A 20,355-nucleotide genomic window follows, 5' to 3' on the forward strand; every position below is an offset into this window, starting at 1 on the left:
CTCCTCACAACCCCAGCCCCTCTCTTCTCACAACCCCAGCCCCTCTCTCCTCACAACCCCAGCCCCTCTCTCCTCACAACCCCAGCCCCTCTCTCCTCACAACCCCAGCCCCTCTATCCTCACAACCCCAGCCCCTCTCTCCTCACAATCCCAGCCCCTCTCTCCTCACAACCCCAGCCCCTCTATCCTCACAACCCCAGCCCCTCTCTCCTCACAACCCCAGCCCCTCTCTTCTCACAACCCCAGCCCCTCTCTCCTCACAACCCCAGCCCCTCTCTCCTCACAACCCCAGCCCCTCTCTCCTCACAACCCCAGCCCCTCTCTCCTCACAACCCCAGCCCCTCTCTCCTCACAATCCCAGCCCCTCTCTCCTCACAACCCCAGCCCCTCTCTCCTCACAACCCCAGTCTCTCTCTCCTCACAACCCCAGCCCCTCTCTCCTCACAACCCCAGCCTCTCTCTCCTCACAACCCCAGCCCCCCTCTCCTCTCAACCCCAGTCTCTCTCTCCTCACAACCCCAGTCTCTCTCCTCACACCCCCCGCCCCTCTCTCCTCACAACCCCAGCCCCTCTCTCCTCACAACCCCAGCCCCTCTCTCCTCACAACCCCAGCCCCTCTATCCTCACAACCCCAGCCCCTCTCTCCTTACAACCCCAGCCCCTCTCTCCTCACAACCCCAGCCCCTCTCTCCTCTCAACCCCAGTCTCTCTCTCCTCACAACCCCAGTCTCTCTCTCCTCACAACCCCAGCCCCTCTCTCCTCACAACCCCAGCCCCTCTCTCTTCACAACCCCAGCCCCTCTATCCTCACAACCCCAGCCCCTCTATCCTCACAACCCCAGCCCCTCTATCCTCTCAACCCCAGTCTCTCTCTCCTCACAACCCCAGCCCCTCTCTCCTCACAACCCCAGCCCCTCTCTCCTCACAACCCCAGCCCCTCTATCCTCACAACCCCAGCCCCTCTATCCTCACAACCCCAGCCCCTCTCTCCTCACAACCCCAGTCTCTCTCTCCTCACAACCCCAGCCCCTCTATCCTCACAACCCCAGCCCCTCTCTCCTCACAACCCCAGCCCCTCTCTCCTCACAACCCCAGTCTCTCTCTCCTCACAACCCCAGCCCCTCTCTCCTCACAACCCCAGCCCCTCTCTCCCCACAACCCCAGCCCCTCTCTCCTCACAACCCCAGCCCCTCTCTCCTCACAACCCCAGCCCCTCTCTCCTCACAACCCCAGTCTCTCTCTCCTCACAACCCCAGCCCCTCTCTCCTCACAACCCCCGCCCCTCTCTCCCCACAACCCCAGCCCCTCTCTCCTCACAACCCCAGCCCCTCTCTCCTCACAACCCCAGCCCCCCTCTCCTCACAACCCCAGCCCCTCTCTCCTCACAACCCCAGCCCCTCTCTCCTCACAACCCCAGCCCCTCTCTCCTCACAACCCCAGCCCCTCTCTCCTCACAACCCCTTTCTATAACCTTCTCTTGTTGTAATGTTTCCTCAGGGTTGTGTGAGTGTTTCAACATCGATGTTAAGCGGCCTCGTATCTACACTGGTCCAGAGGAGGCCCTGTTTGGTTTCTCTGTGCTACAGCATGACAATGCGGGGGACAAATCGTGAGTATCAACGTCTGTATGTGTGTGTGTTTGTCAAAGGTCAAAAAGGGGGTGCTTATATTTGTCCTGTTTCACTGCATGAACAAGTGGGTAACCTGTAGGTGTACAGGTTATTGATGGCGACCCTGGAGCGATTAGGGTTCACTGCCTTGCTCAAGGGCAGGCTACCTGCCGCCCTCCAGGCTACCTGCCGTCCTCCAGGCTACCTGCCGTCCTCCAGGCTACCTGCCGCCCTCCAGGCTACCTGCCGCCCTCCAGGCTACCTGCCGCCCTCCAGGCTACCTGCCGTCCTCCAGGCTACCTGCCGTCCTCCAGGCTACCTGCCGCCCTCCAGGCTACCTGCCGTCCTCCAGGCTACCTGCCGTCTTCCAGGCTATCAATTAGTGTATCTGTAGTAGAATGCATTGATAAAATCCTCTTACCTGATTGGCTGTGTGTGTGATTGTGATGCAGGATGCTGGTTGGTGCTCCTTGGGATGGACCTTCCAATACCAGGAGAGGAGACGTGTACAAATGCCTCGTGGGAGAAGAGAGGAGCTCCAACTGCACCAAAACCAACCTAGGTGAGAGACAACCACAGATCTAGGATCAGCTTCCCCTCCGCTGATCCTAATCTTAACCATTAGGAGGAGAAACACTAAACTGACCATAGCTCAGCCTCTAGGTAATGTCATCAACCATCTCTCTCCTCCCTCTCTGTCTCAGGTGAGAGCACGTTACAGAATGTATCTAGAAACCTGAAGAACTCTCATCTAGGAATGACCCTCAGTCCAGACTCACCTGATGGATTCCTGGTACGTTCTCTGTCCCATTGGCTGACTGGTTGACTGATTGATTGATGAATTGATTGAGTCAGTGGGGTAACACGGTCTTGAGTCTTGTAGACAACATGTGTTTGATCCTGGGTTACATATGGCTGTAGGAACTGAGTCAGTCCTGGAGGGATGTGGTGGGGGTGAGAGGAGGAGGTGGTGTGTTTGTTTGGTATGGACTTTTCAATGAGTCAGCTGAGGCCATGTTTAGAAGGAATTAACATTAGACGCCATGTATGTGTGTGTTCAGAATCCCCCCTCATTATAGGGCAGCTTTTCTTACCATACATTCAAGCACACACACACACACACACACACGCACACGCACACGCACACGCACACGCACACGCACACACACACACACACACACACACACACACACACACACACACACACACACACGCACACTCTGGGCCACGTTGTCCTAGCAGAGTCTTCTGATCCAGGTATCTCCAGATCTCTATGGTTACAGAGGAATTACTGGGTGGCTGTGCCAGCAAGCAGCCACTCCTGTGTGTGTGTGTGTGTCTGCCAGCAGTTTGCAGCTACTCTAGGTGCAGAGTCAAACACAGTTCACTAATGCCAGGGCCAGCGCACCCTGTTTTTGCGTGTGTGTGTATTTTAACCCCTGTGGTAGGGTCTAAAACAGGATCGGAATGCAGCTCCGGCCCTTTGTAATGACAGGCCTACCAAAAGCCATAGCAGCTCTCGCCCTCCTCTCCTTTCCTTTCTCTCATCCCTCCCTCTGTCTCTCTCTGTCTCTGTGTCTGTACTGTAGCTGTGCTGGGGCCTTTGGTAATGACAGGGCCATGTTTTCTCTTTCCTCCCTCCCTCCTTCACTCTTTCCATTTTTCTTTTGTCTCCTAGTGTGTATGAATGTTGTTCCTTTTATCCTAGCTCTCCTCTCTCCCCACACTCCTCCTTTCCCTTCCTCTCTCTTTGGTTTTAAAGCCAAATAAATAGTATGCTTTGAAGACATCAATATTGTTATGTGACTGTTCTGCCTCACCTCATTCACTACAATTGGGATTAAATGGCTTTATTGGTCTGCTGCGTTCCAGCTCTGCTAAAATACTCATGAAAACTCATGAAAACTGCCAACATGTCAACAACTTCTTCACCCCAACCCTTGTGCTCTCTCTCTCTCTTCTCCCTCTCTTTCATTTGATCTGTTCTCAAACCACAATTATATGCTTTTCCATGACATACCCCCCCCCTCGCTTATACCCAATTCTTCTCCTCATCTCTCTTTCACTCTCTCCACATCTCCACATTCTCTCTCTCAGTCCCCCTTCTCTCTCTCTCTCTCTCTCTCTCTCTCTCTGACTCTCTCTCTTTCTCTCTCAGGCCCCCGTCTCTCTCTCTCTCTCTCTCTGACTCTCTCTCTTTCTCTCTCAGGCCCCCATCTCTCTCTCTCTCTCTGACTCTCTCTCTTTCTCTCTCAGGCCCCCGTCTCTCTCTCTCTCTCTCTGACTCTCTCTCTTTCTCTCTCAGGCCCCCGTCTCTCTCTCTCTCTGACTCTCTCTCTTTCTCTCTCAGGCCCCCGTCTCTCTCTCTCTCTCTGACTCTCTCTCTTTCTCTCTCAGGCCCCCGTCTCTCTCTCTCTCTGGTTCTCTGTCTTTCTCTTTCTTTTTCTCTCTCTCTTTCTCTCTCTTTCTCAGTCCCCCCCTCTCTCTCTTTCTCTCTCTTTCTCAGTCCCCCCCTCTCTCTCTTTCTCTGTCTTTCTCAGTCCCCCCCTCTCTCTCTTTCTCTCTCTTTCTCAGTCCCCCCCTCTCTCTTTCTCTCTCTTTCTCAGTCCCCCCTCTCTCTCAGTCCCCCCCCCCTTTTTGTCTCAGCCCCCCCTCAATTAAATCTAATTTCAAAGAGCTTTATTGGCATGGGAAACATATGTTTACATTGCCAAAGCAAGTGAAATATATAATAAACAAAAGTGAAATAAACAATAACAAATTACACTCACAAAAGTTCCAATGGCTTTATACCGTGTTGTAGCGATGTGCAAATAGTTAAAGTACAAAAGGGAAAATAAATCAACTTAAATATGAGTTGTATTTACGAAGGTGTTTGTTTTTCACTGGTTGTCCTTTTCTTGTGGCAACAGGTCACACATCTTTCTGCTGTGATGGCAGGCTGTGGTATTTCACCCAATGGATATGGAAGTTTATCAAAATTTGAGTTGTTTTCAAATTCTTTGTGGGTCTGTGTAATCTGAAGGAAATATGTCTCTCTATGGTCATACATTTGGCATGAGGTTTGGAAGTGCAGCTCAGTTTCCACTTAATTTTGTGGGCAGTGTGCACATAGCCTGTCTTCTCTTGAGAGCCAAGTCTGCCTACGGTGGCCTTTCTCAATAGCGAAGCTATGTTCACTGAGTCTGTACATAGTCAAAGCTTTCCTTAAGTTTGGGTCAGTCACAGTGGTCAGTTATTCTGCCACTGTGTACTCTCTGTTTAGGACCAAATATCATTCTAGTTTGCTCTGTTTTTTTGTTGATTCTTTCCAATGTATCAAGTAATTATCTTTTTGTTTTCTCATGATTTGGTTTGGTCTAATTGTGTTGCTGTCCTGGGGCTCTGTGGGGTCTGTTTGTGTATGTGAACAAAGCCCCAGGACCAGCTTGCTTAGGGGACTCTTCTCCAGGTACATTTCTCTGTAGGTGGTGGCTTTGTAATCAAAGGTTTGGGAATCACTTCCTTTTAGGTGGTTGTAGAATTTAACGGCTCATTTCTTGATTTTGAGAGTAATTGGGTATCGACGTAATTTTTTCTAGGTCAGCATCCCGGAGTCGCCTCTTCACTGTTGACGTTGAGACTGGTGTTTTGCGGGTACTATTTAAGGAAGCTGCCAGTTGAGGTCTTGTGAGGCATCTGTTTCTCAAACTAGACACTCTAATGTACTTGTCCTCTTGCTCAGTTGTACACCGGGGCCTCCCACTCCTCTTTCTATTCTGGTTATAGCCAGTTTGTGCTGTTTTGTGAAGGGAGTAGTAAACAGCGTTGTACGAGATCTTCAGTTTCTTGGCAATTTATCGCATGGAATAGTCTTCATTTCTCAGAACAAGAATAGACTGACGGGTTTCAGAAGACAAGTCTTTGTTTCTGGCCATTTTGAGCCTGTAATCAAACCCACAAATGCTGATGCTCCAGATACTCAACCAGTCTAAAGAAGGCCAGTTTTATTGCTTCTTTAATCAGAACAACAGTTTTCAGCTGTTCTAACATAATTGCAAAATGGTTTTCTAATGATCAATTAGCCTTTTAAAATGATCAACTTGGATTAGCTAACAGAACGTGCCATTGGAACACAGGAGTGATGTTTGCTGATAATGGGCCTCTGTACGCCTATGTAGATATTCCATAAAAAATCTGCCATTTACAGCTACAAAAGTAATTTACAACATTAACAATGTCTACACTGTATTTCGGATCAATTTGATGATATTTTAATGGACAAAAAAATTGCTTTTCTTTCAAAAACAATGACATTTCTAAGTGACCCCAAACCTTTGAACGGTAGTGTATGTTGAAGAGGCTGGGGCTCAAGCTGCATCCCTGTCTCACCACACGGCCCTGTGGAAAGAAATGTGTGTGTTTTCGCCAATTTTAACAGCACGCTTGTTGTTTGTGTACATGGATTTTATAATGTCGTATGTTTTTCCCCCAAAACAGCATTTCATAAATTTGTATAGCAGACCCTCATGCCGAATTGAGTCAAAAGCTTTTTTGAAATCAACAAAGCATGAGAAGACTTTGCCTTTGTTTGTTTGACAATTGGGGTGTGCAGGGTGAATACGTGGTCTGTCGTACGGTAACCCCCCCCCCTTCTCTCTCTCTCTCAGTCTCCCACCCTCTTTCTCTATCTGGGTCTGCCTCTCCTCCACTCATTCTACTGGTGTATATTGGTGTGTTCAGTAGCAGTCCTGACCAACAGCCCAGTGGGGAAGTCAACTCTGTCCTTGCCTTGTGCCTCTCACGCTCACCAATGAATCAGTGCTAGCTAGGATGATATGACACTTGTGTACGTTATGTTACCTTTACAGGTTCACTTACAGCAGTAATAAGTGAACCTGCAGTGTGTGTGTGTGTGTGTGTGTGTGTGTGTGTGTGTGTGTGTGTGTGTGTGTGTGTGTGTGTGTGTGTGTGTGTGTGTGTGTGTGTGTGTTCCAGGCGTGTGCGCCCCTGTGGTCTCAGGAGTGTGGTACGTCAGTCTTCAGTACGGGGATCTGTGCTTCTGTCAGCGACAACCTGGAACCTAGAGAGACCATCGCCCCTACAGCACAGAGTAACTGCACACACACACACACACACACACACACACACACACACACACACACACACACACACACACACATACACACACACACACACACACACACACACACACACACACACACACACACACACACACACACACACACACACACACACACACACACACACACACACACACACACACACACACACACACACACACACACATCACAGCTGAATGGTAATGACTCTGTTACAGTAGAGTTCATTTCATGGGGTTCTGGGGGTTATGTGGGTCCTTAGTACTCTCAGCGTTCCCTTATGGATCCAATAATGTGTGTTTTCTGTCCAGGATGTGCAACATACATGGACATAGTGATCGTTCTGGATGGCTCCAATAGTATCTATCCCTGGTATGAAGTCCAGAACTTCCTCAGTAACATCCTCAGCAAGTTCCATATCAGCCCAGAACAGATGCAGGTAAGGTTGTGTGTGTGTGTGTGTGTGTGTGTGTGTGTGTGTGTGTGTGTGTGTGTGTGTGTGTGTGTGTGTGTGTGTGTGTGTGTGTGTGTGTGTGTGTGTGTGTGTGTGTGTGTGTGTGTGTGTGTGTGTGTGTGTGTGTGTGTACATTTCTGTGATGAAATCCTAGGGATTCTGTTGGTTGAGTCTCAGTCAACTAGACAAGCCAGTCCTTTACACTGAAACACACAGTGGGGTAATCTGATGAGAATGAATGGATGGACTTATGCAATGGCACAAGAGCTGGCCTAAACATGAGGGGAGAGGAAACATGAGGGGAGAGGAAACATGAGGGGAGAGGGGAGAGGAAACATGAGGGGAGAAGAAACATGAGGGGAGAAGAAACATGAGGGGAGAGGAAACATGAGGGGAGAGGAACATGAGGGGAGAGGAAACATGAGGGGAGAGGAAACATGAGGGGAGAGGGGAGAGGAAACATGAGGGGAGAGGAAACATGAGGGGAGAGGGGAGAGGAAACATGAGGGGAGAGGAACATGAGGGGAGAGGAACATGAGGGGAGAGGAAACATGAGGGGAGAGGAACATGAGGGGAGAGGAAACATGAGGGGAGAGGAACATGAGGGGAGAGGAAACATGAGGGGAGAGGAAACATGAGGGGAGAGGAACATGAGGGGAGAGGAAACATGAGGGGAGCGGAAACATGAGGGGAGAGGAAGTAGCAGTGGGGTAGAAGTTAGGGGAGGATGGGAGATGAGAAGGAAAGGGGGAGAGGGGGAAGATTAGAGGAGAGGGGGAATAAGGGGTTTGGAGGGGGTCAGTAGCAGAGGGGTAGAGGTTTTGGTTGAGGATTGGAGAGGGAGATGGGGACAAGTAGAGGACAGGGGGAACATGAGGTCATGCTCTATCTGTGGATATCCCACTGTATGCTCAACTACATTGGAAAGACACCATTGTGTGTATGGTTTTGTTTCTACCATGACCGTGTATGGTTGTGTTCAGGTGGGGGTTTTGCAGTACGGTGAGGTTGCGGTCCATGAGTGGTCACTGAGAGACTACCAGACAACACAGGAGGTGGTTGAAGCAGCTAAGAACATCAGCCGACAGGAGGGGCGGGAGACACGCACAGCATACGCCATCCACATGGGCTGGTACGTCTGTCAATCATTCATACGCCATTCTCATTGGCTGGTCAATGTCTCAATCATAACTCACTCTGCCCTTTAACAATGTCAAATATTTCCTTATTCTTTTCTTCTCTGTGGAACATGGAATCCAGCTGAGGCTGAGGGGTATAGAGGGGTCAGAGGTCAAAACATAACAAACAGCTGTCTAATATGGACACCTGATATCTCACACCATAAAAGTTATCCTTTGAAAATTACATTCCTCCTTTATTAAACTCATATACATATAGTGTACCACACCCGTACTCTACACGCCACGGCTTTCATTCTCACTCACACACACCCGTACTCTACACGCCACGGGTTTCATTCTCACACACACACACCCGTACTCTACACGCCACGGGTTTCATTCTCACACACACACACACCCGTACTCTACACGCCACGGCTTTCATTCTCACTCACACACACCCGTACTCTACATGCCACGGCTTTCATTCTCACTCACACACACCCACACACACACAGTCTTGTACAGCTAACCTTGTGGGGACATACAATTCAGTCCCATTCAAAATCCTATTTTCCCTAACCCCTAACCCTAAACCTAACCCTAATCCTAACCCGTACTCTTACCCTAACCCTAACCTTAACCCTAACCCTACAACTAGCTCCTAACCCTAACCCTACAACTAACCCTAGCTCCTAACCTTAATATTTAACTTAATTCTAACCCTAACACTAATTCTAACCTTAACCCTAAACCTCCTAGAAATAGCATTTGACCTTGTGGGGACTAACAAAATGTCCCCAGCTGGTCAATTTTTACTTTGTTTACTATTCTTGTAGGGACTTCTGGTCCCCACAAGAATAGTTAAACATGTCCACACACACACACACACACACACACACACACACACACACACACACACACACACACACACACACACACACACACACACACACACACACACACATAAGCAAGGCAGGTAATTGGAGAGTTCCTGTTTTCCAGCACATTTAAAGGTAAATGGTCAGGATGTGAGAAGGGCAGTTTAAAGAGAAGTCAATGGAAAGTTTAAAAGCAGTTTAAAATCAGTTTAAAATCAGTTTAAAGGCAGTTTAAAGGCAGTTTAAAGGCGGTGACTGGAAATACAGGTACCACCTGTCACGCCCTGACCTTAGAGATCCTTTTTATGTCTCTATTTTGGTTTGGTCAGGGTGTGAGTTGGGGTGGGTATTCTATGTTCTATTATTTGTATTTCTATGTTTTGGCCGGGTAGGGTTCTCAATCAGGGACAGCTGTCTATTGTTGTCTCTGATTGAGAACCATACTTAGGTAGCCCTTTTTCCCACCTGTCTTTGTGGGAAGTTGACTTTGTTTATGGCACATAGCCTTATGCTTCACGGTTTGTTTTGTAGTGTTTATTGTTTTGTTTGGCGTCTTTTCTAATAAAAAGAAAATGTACGCTCACCACGCTGCGCCTTGGTCCTCTTCTTTCAATGGCCGTGACAACACCACTGTCATTACCTTTCATCCACACCACCGCTACTGAAAACAGACAGCTTTCTATTACTAATACTATTAACCAATGTTCCCTCCAATGTTTTTCATCTCTGAGCAAATTTCAGGTCAGCTGAGCGCAAAGTTGAACGGGGAAATTCTATGCAACTTCCGGCATGCGTTTACTGTGAACACTGAGGCTGTACCCGTTTTAAATTCGTTTTAACAGTGGTCAAGTAGGCTACTGTGGCTATTTGATCTTAATGTAGGCCTACTAGATTGGGCTACCATCAAAAACAATGGAGAAAATGCATCCCATAACATTTTAACATGGACATATCATTCAGCCAACAGTAGCAGCCGATGTGTGGTGCTCAATGTAGGCCTACATTCCATCAGACGTTTGAATAAAACATGCAGGGCTTGACATTAACCTGTTTATCCACTTGTCCTTCAGACGAGGTGACTGAAAATGTTGTTTGATGCAAGAGACCACTTTACAAAATAAAATGTATTATTATTCCCACACCATTATTACAGAGAATCAGACAAATTATTGTCACGTTCTTCAAAATGAGAGGACCAAGGCGCAGCGTGAATTGAGTTCCACATCTTTCTAATACAAAGTGAAACTAGAAACAAAACTTACAAAGAACGTGAAGTCGTAGTGCCCAAACACACTAACACAAACAATATCCCACAACCCAGGTGGGCACAATGGAGAACTTAAGTATGATCCCCAATTAGAGACAACAATAATCAGCTGCCTCTAATTGGGAACCATACCAAGCTCACCAACATAGAAATAGGAAAAACTAGAACACCCCCCTAGTCACGCCCTGACCTACAACACCATAGAGAACCAAGGGCTCTCTATGGTCAGGGCGTGACAATTATGCTACCCTCTGCCTATTGGCTACTTAGCTTATTCAACCTATTTAAAAATACAACACAGATTTTCAAAGATGTCTAGAAATGCACACGTTTTGTGCTCTTGTAGGAAGCAACCACTCCCCTGTTGCTGACTACACATTCTATATAACTGGGCTAATAACTCCCTAACTAGCGAAGGATATGAACAAATGTAGAAATGTGCACACGTTGCTACGTGTAGCTCTCACTTTGATCTCAAAACAAGAACATCTACTGACGACTGCTCATGCTGTACAAACAGTCCAGTTCAAAGTGAATGGCACAGACCCATATATGGCAATGGTCTATTTGCATATAGGCCTACTGCAGCTCTGATTGGTTATAGCGCACCGGTCTGTGTAGAGTATGGGCCTGTGCAATAGAATCCTACTCCGATGCATTCTGAATACAACAACATCTCTTGCATAGTTCGTTTTGTTTTGGTATGTTGTATTGAAAGTGGCTAATATTGCGTTGATTCGATCACAATTTCCACAGTAAAGGGAAACGTTGATAGTGTTAACTAACGGAAAACTCTAGAAAGTTGATTGAAGTTCAATCTCATGCTTCTCTGCGTGTGCTGATATTTATTCTGCACGGCAGTCCAGGGGGAGCTGTGCATGCGCACTGCACGCAGTTTAGAGGGGACATTGGTATTAACCCTTGTTTATGAGTGCTGGGTCGAAACGGTCATAGAACATGTCAGACGGTCTGTCTGTCTGTCTGTCTGTCTGTCTGTCTGTCTGTCTGTCTGTCTGTCTGTCTGTCTGTCTGTCTGTCTGTCTGTCTGTCTGTCTCTCTGCCTGTCTCTCTGCCTGTCTGTCTGTCTCTCTCTCTCTCTCTCTGTCTGTCTGTCTGTCTGTCTGTCTGTCTGTCTGTCTGTCTGTCTGTCTGTCTGTCTGTCTGTCTGTATGTCTGTCTGTCTGTCTGTCTGTCTGTCTGTCTGTCTGTCTGTCTGTCTGTCTGTCTGTCTGTCTGTCTGTCTGTCTGTCTGTCTCTCTCTCTCTCTCGGTCTGCCTGTCTGTCTGTGCTGTTTTGTTTCTTGGACTTCTTGTACGAATCAAACACATACAGATGAAAAGATACCAGAGCTGGCATTGGTAGGAAGACTGACGGGGCTGGCTGTTGCTGGGTCAGCAGAGCTGCAGGTGTGGCCACTGTAGTACAGCCTGGTTAGCTCCTACAGCCACTGCAGCTGTACAAACACACACACACACACACACACACACACACACACACACACACACACACACACACACACACACACACACACACACACACTGTGAGGACGCTGAGAGACAAGAAGAAAGTACAGTGAGTGAAAATTTCATGGACAAACGGACATGAAACAAAACAAGGACAGCATCTGGACAAGGGGAGCAAAACAACATTAATGCAGACTTGTGGAAGAAACTGAGGAAGTGACAGATATAGGGGAGGGTCCAGGTGAGTCCCATGAAGCGCTGAGGCGCCTAACGATGGTGACAGGTGTGCGTAATGATGGGCCGCCTGGCGCCCTCGAGTGCTAGAGAGGCGTGACACACACACACACACGCAGGCACGCACACACACACACACACACACACATACACCCACACGCACACACACACACACGCACAAACACACGCACACGCACCCACACACACACACACCACACACACCACACACACACACACACACACACACACACACACACACACACACACACACACAGGAAGCAGTATAAGACACATAGAGGCTAAATGAGTGATATAGGAGAGTAAAGCAGTCTATTAAAAGGGTATCAGCTACTGCCTCTCACTGTGTCATACACATTTTACCCTGTGACACACACACACATGCTGTGTCATGACCACACACACACACACACACACACACACACACACACACACACACACACACACACACACACACACACACACACACACACACACACACACACACACACACACACACACACACATGTTGTGTCATGACCACACTCCTGACTATAAAAGTGTAAGTACAACCAGACCTCCCAATTAACACCACTCTTTCATCTAGCTCCTCCCCCTTCTTTCTCTTCCCTTCATCTCTTTCTCTCATTCTCTCTTCTCCCCTTCCACATTCTGTTCTCACATATGTCCCTCTCTTTCTCTCATTTCTCCCCCTCCTTCACTGTCTCTTTCCCCCAGTTTTATCCCCCTGTATTTCACACAGTCTCTCAGCCACATCAGAGCTGGGCTCTTACCCACCTCTTTTTACTTGTGTATTTCACACTATTCTTTTATTTATGACTTTCTCTGTGTCTCTTTCTCGCTGTATGTTCCATAGGACCTGGTCTCTCTGCTCTCTTTAATTGGTCAAGTGACTCTGCAGCACAGTAATTGCTGGTTTATTCCTGCTTTATGCGTGTTTGCAATAAACTGTTTTTAAAAGTGTTTTTCTCTTGCTCCACTAGTGTTCTAGAATGTTTATCTTCAGTCATCTCTCCTCTGCACAACCTCACCTTATGTTACTTTTCCTTCCCTCTCTTTTTCCTTTCTTCTGCTACATCCTCCTTTCCTCCATCTATCCTCTTGTGCTTTCTTCTCTTTCTCCTCCCTCTCTTCTCCTTTCTCCCCTCCTGTCTCTCTCCTCCCTCTCTTCTCCCCTCTCCTCTCTCTCTCTCTCCTCCCTCTCTTCTCCTCTCTCCCCTCTCCTCTCTCTCTCCTCCCTCTCTTCTCCTCTCTCTCTCCTCCCTCTCTTCTCCCCTCTCCTCTCTCTCTCTCCTCCCTCTCTTCTCCTCTCTCCCCTCTCCTCTCTCTCTCCTCCCTCTCTTCTCCTCTCTCTCCTCTCCTCTCTCTCCTCCCTCTCTTCTCCTCTCTCTCCTCCCTCTCCTCTCCTCTCTCTCCTCCCTCTCTTCTCATCTCTCTCTCCTCCCTCTCTTCTCCTCTCTCTCCTCCCTCACGTCTCCTCTCTCATCTCCACCCTTTCTCTCTCCCTCTCCTCCCTCTCTCCTCTTGTCTCTGGCTGGCTGTATAATTAGCAGGCTGTGCAGGGGAAAGGGTTGTTTTTAACCAGACCGTTTCTTGCGGGTTCACCACATACTTTATATTTAGCTTGGGCCAGAGTTACGCCTGAAAATGACTGAGTTCACTAACACTGGCTGCACTAGGCCATTGTGTGTGTGTGTAAGTGCTAGCAGACTCTACCCACTAAGTGTCCAGTGGTCAAAACAGGTCACCACCAGACAAACAGGGTGTGGTTATATGTATGGTGTGTACGTGTGTGTGCATGTGTGTACTTGTATGTGTACAAGCGTGTGTGTGTGTGTGTGTGTGTGTGTGTGTGTGTGTGTGTGTGTGTGTGTGTGTGTGTGTGTGTGTGTGTGTGTGTGTGTGTGTGTGTGTGTGTGTGTGTGTGCTGTCGTTGCACATCCTTTGTGTTTAGGTTAGATTGAGTGTCATGGTAACACCAGTGATGTGGTAGAGCTGTACTTTAAAAGGAAATTACCAACTGTATTTAATGACTAGACTGACTGACTGACTGTCTGATTGACTGACTGACTAACTGTCTGATTGACTGACTGACTGTCGGACTGCCTGTCGGACTGCCTGTCTGTCTGACTGCCTGTCTGACTGTCTGACTGACTGTCGGACTACCTGTCTGACTGATTGTCGGACTGCCTATCTGACTGACTGTCTGACTGACTGCCTGTCGGACTGTCTGACTGACTGACTGACTGACTGACTGTCGGACTGCCTGTCTGTCTAACTCATATATGGTCAAGTCTGGCCTGATTACGCCTATGGTTATTTGTCATTTTAGGGGATTTTTCAGGGTCTGTGTCACTATCCCTATCGTAACCAATCTGTTTCATAAACAGTTCTTGGAAGCGATCACACACACACACGTCTTTGTCACTCTCCCTCTCACACCCAATTTCTGTTTTCCCAACCCTGTTATTAACTCTGAGGATCACTCTACATGATATATTATCTTCTTCTAGCGGCTGTTTATTTTAGATGTAGGGAAACTCTGTGTATACTAACTCTACCCTAATCTTACCTTTCTTTCTCTTTCTCTCCTCTATCCTCTCCCTCCCTCTCTTTCTCTCCTCTATCCTCTCCCTCCCTCTCTTTCTCTCCTCTATCCTCTCCCTCCCTCTCTTTCTCTCCTCTATCCTCTCCCTCCCTCCCTCTCTTTCTCTCCTCTATCCTCTCCCTCCCTCCCTCTCTTTCTCTCCTCTATCCTCTCCCTCCCTCCCTCTCTTTCTCTCCTCTATCCTCTCCCTCCCTCCCTCTCTTTCTCTCCTCTATCCTCTCCCTCCCTCTCTTTCTCTCCTCTATCCTCTCCCTTTCTCTTTTTCTTCTCTACCCTCTCCCTCTCTCTCTTTCTCTCCTCTATCCTCCCTCTCCCTTTCTCTTTTTCTTCTCTATCCTCCCTCTCCCTTTCTCTTTTTCTTCTCTATCCTCTCCCTCCCTCTCTTTCTCTCCTCTATCCTCTCCCTCCCTCTCTTTCTCTCCTCTATCCTCTCCCTCCCTCTCTTTCTCTCCTCTATCCTCTCCCTTTCTCCTTTTCTTCTCTACCCTCTCCCTCCCTCTCTTTCTCTCCTCTATCCTCCCTCTCCCTTTCTCTTTTTCTTCTCTACCTTTCTGTCTTCCTTTTGTACCCATATTCCTTTGCTCCTCTCTTTCTCTGTTCTGTCTTTCCTGCTCACTCACTTGTTCTCTCATCTCTCATCTTATCACGTTTCAAGGTATGACCCAGGTGCAGACAGTGTTGAAGAAACAAACGTTTATTCTTTCAACAGGGGCAGGCAAACGACAGGTCAAGGCAGGCAGGGCTCAATAATCCAGAGAGGGTGTAAGGCAGCGGAACAGCAGGCAGGCTCAGGGTCAGGTCAGGCAGGAAAGGTCGAAACCGGGAAACTAGAAAACAGGGACTATAGCAAAGACAGGAGCAAGGGACAACGCTGTTAGGTTTAAACAGACAAAACAAACTGGCACAGACAGACAGAAAACACAGGTATAAATACCCAGGGGATAATGGGAAAGATGGGCGACATCTGGAGGGGGTGGAGACAAGCACAAGGACAGGTGAAACAGATCAGGGCGTGACACATCTCTTTCTCTGTAGCCTTTTGGTCCTATACTTGGTGCTCTGGTACCGCTTGCCATGTGGTAGTAGAGAGAACAGTCTATGACTGGGGTGGCTGGGGTCTTTGACAAATTTTAGGGCCTTCCTTTGACACCGCCTGGTAATTAGGTCCTGGATGGCAGGGAGCTTGGCCATACGCACTACTACTGGACCATACGCACTACCCTCTGTACACTACCCACTTGAAGCTCTCAACCTGCTCCACTTTCTTATCCATATCTTTTTGAAACTGCATTGTTGGTTTGGGGCTCGTAAGTAAGCATTTTACTGTAAGTTCTACACCTGTTGTATTTGGCGCATGTGACTAATAAAATTTGATTTGATTTTGATTTACAGCCCTGTCGATGAGAATGGGGGCGTGCTCGGTCCTCTTTTTCCTGTAGTCCACAATCATCTCCTTTGTCTTGATCACATTGAGGGAGAGGTTGATGTCCCGGCACCACACGGTCAGGTCTGTGACCTCCTCCCTATAGGCTGTCTCGTGGTTGTCGGTGATCAGGCCTACCACTGTTGTGTCATCTGCAAACTTAATGATGGTGTTGGAGTTGTGCCTGGCCATGCAGTCGTGGGTGAACAGGGAGTACACGAGGGGACTGAGCACGCACCCCTGAGGGGCTCCAGTGTTGAGGATCAGCGTGGCAGATGTGTTGCTACCTACCCTCACAACCTGGGGGTGGCCCGTCAGAAAGTCCAGGATCCAGTTGCAGAGGGAGATGTTTAGTCCCAGGGTCTTTAGCTTAGTGATGAGCTTTGAGGGCACAATGGTTTTGAACACTGAGCTGTAGTCAATGAATAGCATTCTCACGGAGGTGTTCCTTTTGTCCAGGTGGGAAAGGGCAGTGTGGAGTGCAATAGAGATTGCATCATCTGTGGATCTGTTTGAGCGGTATGCAAATTTGTGTGGGTCTAGTGTTTCTGGGATAATGGTGTTAATGTGAGCCATGACCAGCCTTTCAAAGCACTTCATGGCTACAGACGTGAGTGCTACGGGTCTGTAGTCATTTAGGCAGGTCACCTTAGTGCTCTTGGGCACAGGGACTATGGTGGTCTGCTTGAAACATGTTGGTATTACAGACTCAGACAGGGACATGTTGGTATTACAGACTCAGACAGGGACATGTTGGTATTACAGACTCAGACAGGGACATGTTGGTATTACAGACTCAGACAGGGACATGTTGGTATTACAGACTCAGACAGGGACATGTTGGTATTATAGACTCAGACAGGAACATGTTGGTATTACAGACTCAGACAGGGACATGTTGGTATTACAGACTCAGACAGGGACATGTTGGTATTACAGACTCAGACAGGGACATGTTGGTATTACAGACTCAGATAGGGACATGTTGGTATTACAGACTCAGACAGGGACATGTTGGTATTACTGACTCAGACAGGGACATGTTGGTATTATAGACTCAGACAGGGACATGTTGGTATTACAGACTCAGACAGGGACATGTTGGTATTACAGACTCAGACAGGGACATGTTGGTATTACAGACTCAGACAGGAACATGTTGGTATTACAGACTCAGACAGGGACATGTTGGTATTACAGACTCAGACAGGGACATGTTGGTATTACAGACTCAGACAGGGACATGTTGGTATTACAGACTCAGACAGGGACATGTTGGTATTACAGACTCAGACAGGGACATGTTGGTATTACAGACTCAGACAGGGATATGTTGGTATTACAGACTCAGACAGGGACATGTTGGTATTACAGACTCAGACAGGAACATGTTGGTATTACAGACTCAGACAGGGACATGTTGGTATTACAGACTCAGACAGGAACATGTTGGTATTACAGACTCAGACAGGAGCATGTTGGTATTACAGACTCAGACAGGGACATGTTGGTATTACAGACTCAGACAGGGACATGTTGGTATTACAGACTCAGATAGGGACATGTTGGTATTACAGACTCAGACAGGGACATGTTGGTATTACAGACTCAGACAGGGACATGTTGGTATTATAGACTCAGACAGGAACATGTTGGTATTACAGACTCAGACAGGGACATGTTGGTATTACAGACTCAGACAGGGACATGTTGGTATTACAGACTCAGACAGGGACATGTTGGTATTACAGACTCAGACAGGGACATGTTGGTATTATAGACTCAGACAGGAACATGTTGGTATTACAGACTCAGACATGTTGGTATTATAGACTCAGACAGGGACATGTTGGTATTACAGACTCAGACAGGGACATGTTGGTATTATAGACTCAGACAGGAACATGTTGGTATTACAGACTCAGACAGGGACATGTTGGTATTACAGACTCAGACAGGGACATGTTGGTATTACAGACTCAGACAGGGACATGTTGGTATTACAGACTCAGACAGGAACATGTTGGTATTACAGACTCAGACATGTTGGTAGTATAGACTCAGACAGGGACATGTTGGTATTATAGACTCAGACAGGGACATGTTGGTATTATAGACTCAGACAGGGACATGTTGGTAGTATAGACTCAGACAGGGACATGTTGGTAGTATAGACTCAGACAGGGACATGTTGGTATTACAGACTCAGACAGGGACATGTTGGTATTATAGACTCAGACAGGGACATGTTGGTATTACAGACTCAGACAGGGACATGTTGGTATTACAGACTCAGACAGGGACATGTTGTATTACAGACTCAGACAGGAACATGTTGGTATTACAGACTCAGACAGGGACATGTTGGTATTACAGACTCAGACAGGGACATGTTGGTATTACAGACTCAGACAGGGACATGTTGGTATTACAGACTCAGACAGGGACATGTTGGTATTACAGACTCAGACAGGGACATGTTGTATTACAGACTCAGACAGGGAACATGTTGGTATTACAGACTCAGACAGGGACATGTTGGTATTACAGACTCAGACAGGGACATGTTGGTATTACAGACTCAGACAGGGACATGTTGGTATTACAGACTCAGACAGGGACATGTTGGTATTACAGACTCAGACAGGGACATGTTGGTATTACAGACTCAGACAGGGACATGTTGGTATTACAGACTCAGACATGTTGGTATTATAGACTCAGACAGGGACATGTTAGTATTACAGACTCAGACAGGGACATGTTGGTATTACAGACTCAGACAGGGACATGTTGGTATTACAGACTCAGACAGGGACATGTTGGTATTATAGACTCAGACAGGGACATGTTGGTATTACAGACTCAGACAGGGACATGTTGGTATTACAGACTCAGACAGGAACATGTTGGTATTACAGACTCAGACAGGAACATGTTGGTATTACAGACTCAGACAGGGACATGTTGGTATTACAGACTCAGACAGGGACATGTTGGTATTACAGACTCAGACAGGGACATGTTGGTATTACAGACTCAGACAGGAGCATGTTGGTATTACAGACTCAGACAGGGACATGTTGGTATTACAGACTCAGACAGGGACATGTTGGTATTACAGACTCAGATAGGGACATGTTGGTATTACAGACTCAGACAGGGACATGTTGGTATTACAGACTCAGACAGGGACATGTTGGTATTACAGACTCAGACAGGGACATGTTGGTATTACAGACTCAGACATGTTGGTATTATAGACTCAGACAGGGACATGTTGGTATTACAGACTCAGACAGGGACATGTTGGTATTATAGACTCAGACAGGAACATGTTGGTATTACAGACTCAGACAGGGACATGTTGGTATTACAGACTCAGACAGGGACATGTTGGTATTACAGACTCAGACAGGGACATGTTGGTATTACAGACTCAGACAGGGACATGTTGGTATTACAGACTCAGACAGGGACATGTTGGTATTACAGACTCAGACAGGGACATGTTGTATTACAGACTCAGACAGGAACATGTTGGTATTACAGACTCAGACAGGGACATGTTGGTATTACAGACTCAGACAGGGACATGTTGGTATTACAGACTCAGACAGGGACATGTTGGTATTACAGACTCAGACAGGGACATGTTGGTATTACAGACTCAGACAGGGACATGTTGTATTACAGACTCAGACAGGAACATGTTGGTATTACAGACTCAGACAGGGACATGTTGGTATTACAGACTCAGACAGGGACATGTTGGTATTACAGACTCAGACAGGGACATGTTGGTATTACAGACTCAGACAGGGACATGTTGGTATTACAGACTCAGACAGGGACATGTTGGTATTACAGACTCAGACAGGGACATGTTGGTATTACAGACTCAGACAGGGACATGTTGGTATTACAGACTCAGACAGGGACATGTTGGTATTACAGACTCAGACATGTTGGTATTATAGACTCAGACAGGGACATGTTAGTATTACAGACTCAGACAGGGACATGTTGGTATTACAGACTCAGACAGGGACATGTTGGTATTACAGACTCAGACAGGGACATGTTGGTATTATAGACTCAGACAGGGACATGTTGGTATTACAGACTCAGACAGGGACATGTTGGTATTACAGACTCAGACAGGGACATGTTG

At 47.4% G+C, this 20,355-nt stretch overlaps 1 protein-coding gene across 1 annotated transcript in view; it reads left to right on the plus strand.

Moving 5' to 3' along the window:
• LOC120047334 (integrin alpha-10-like) overlaps positions 1 to 20,355 on the plus strand; it is a 78,737-nt gene that overhangs the window by 30,076 nt on the left and 28,306 nt on the right. The window contains exons 2-7 of the mRNA XM_038992858.1: positions 1,498 to 1,609; positions 2,063 to 2,172; positions 2,315 to 2,403; positions 6,588 to 6,702; positions 7,024 to 7,151; positions 8,150 to 8,298. Of these exons, the coding sequence (XP_038848786.1) occupies positions 1,498 to 1,609; positions 2,063 to 2,172; positions 2,315 to 2,403; positions 6,588 to 6,702; positions 7,024 to 7,151; positions 8,150 to 8,298 (703 nt within the window). The remainder of the gene's footprint in view (positions 1 to 1,497; positions 1,610 to 2,062; positions 2,173 to 2,314; positions 2,404 to 6,587; positions 6,703 to 7,023; positions 7,152 to 8,149; positions 8,299 to 20,355) is intronic.

The sequence above is a fragment of the Salvelinus namaycush genome, chromosome 5 (genome assembly GCF_016432855.1).
Source record: "Salvelinus namaycush isolate Seneca chromosome 5, SaNama_1.0, whole genome shotgun sequence".
Taxonomy (NCBI): Eukaryota; Metazoa; Chordata; class Actinopteri; order Salmoniformes; family Salmonidae; genus Salvelinus; species Salvelinus namaycush.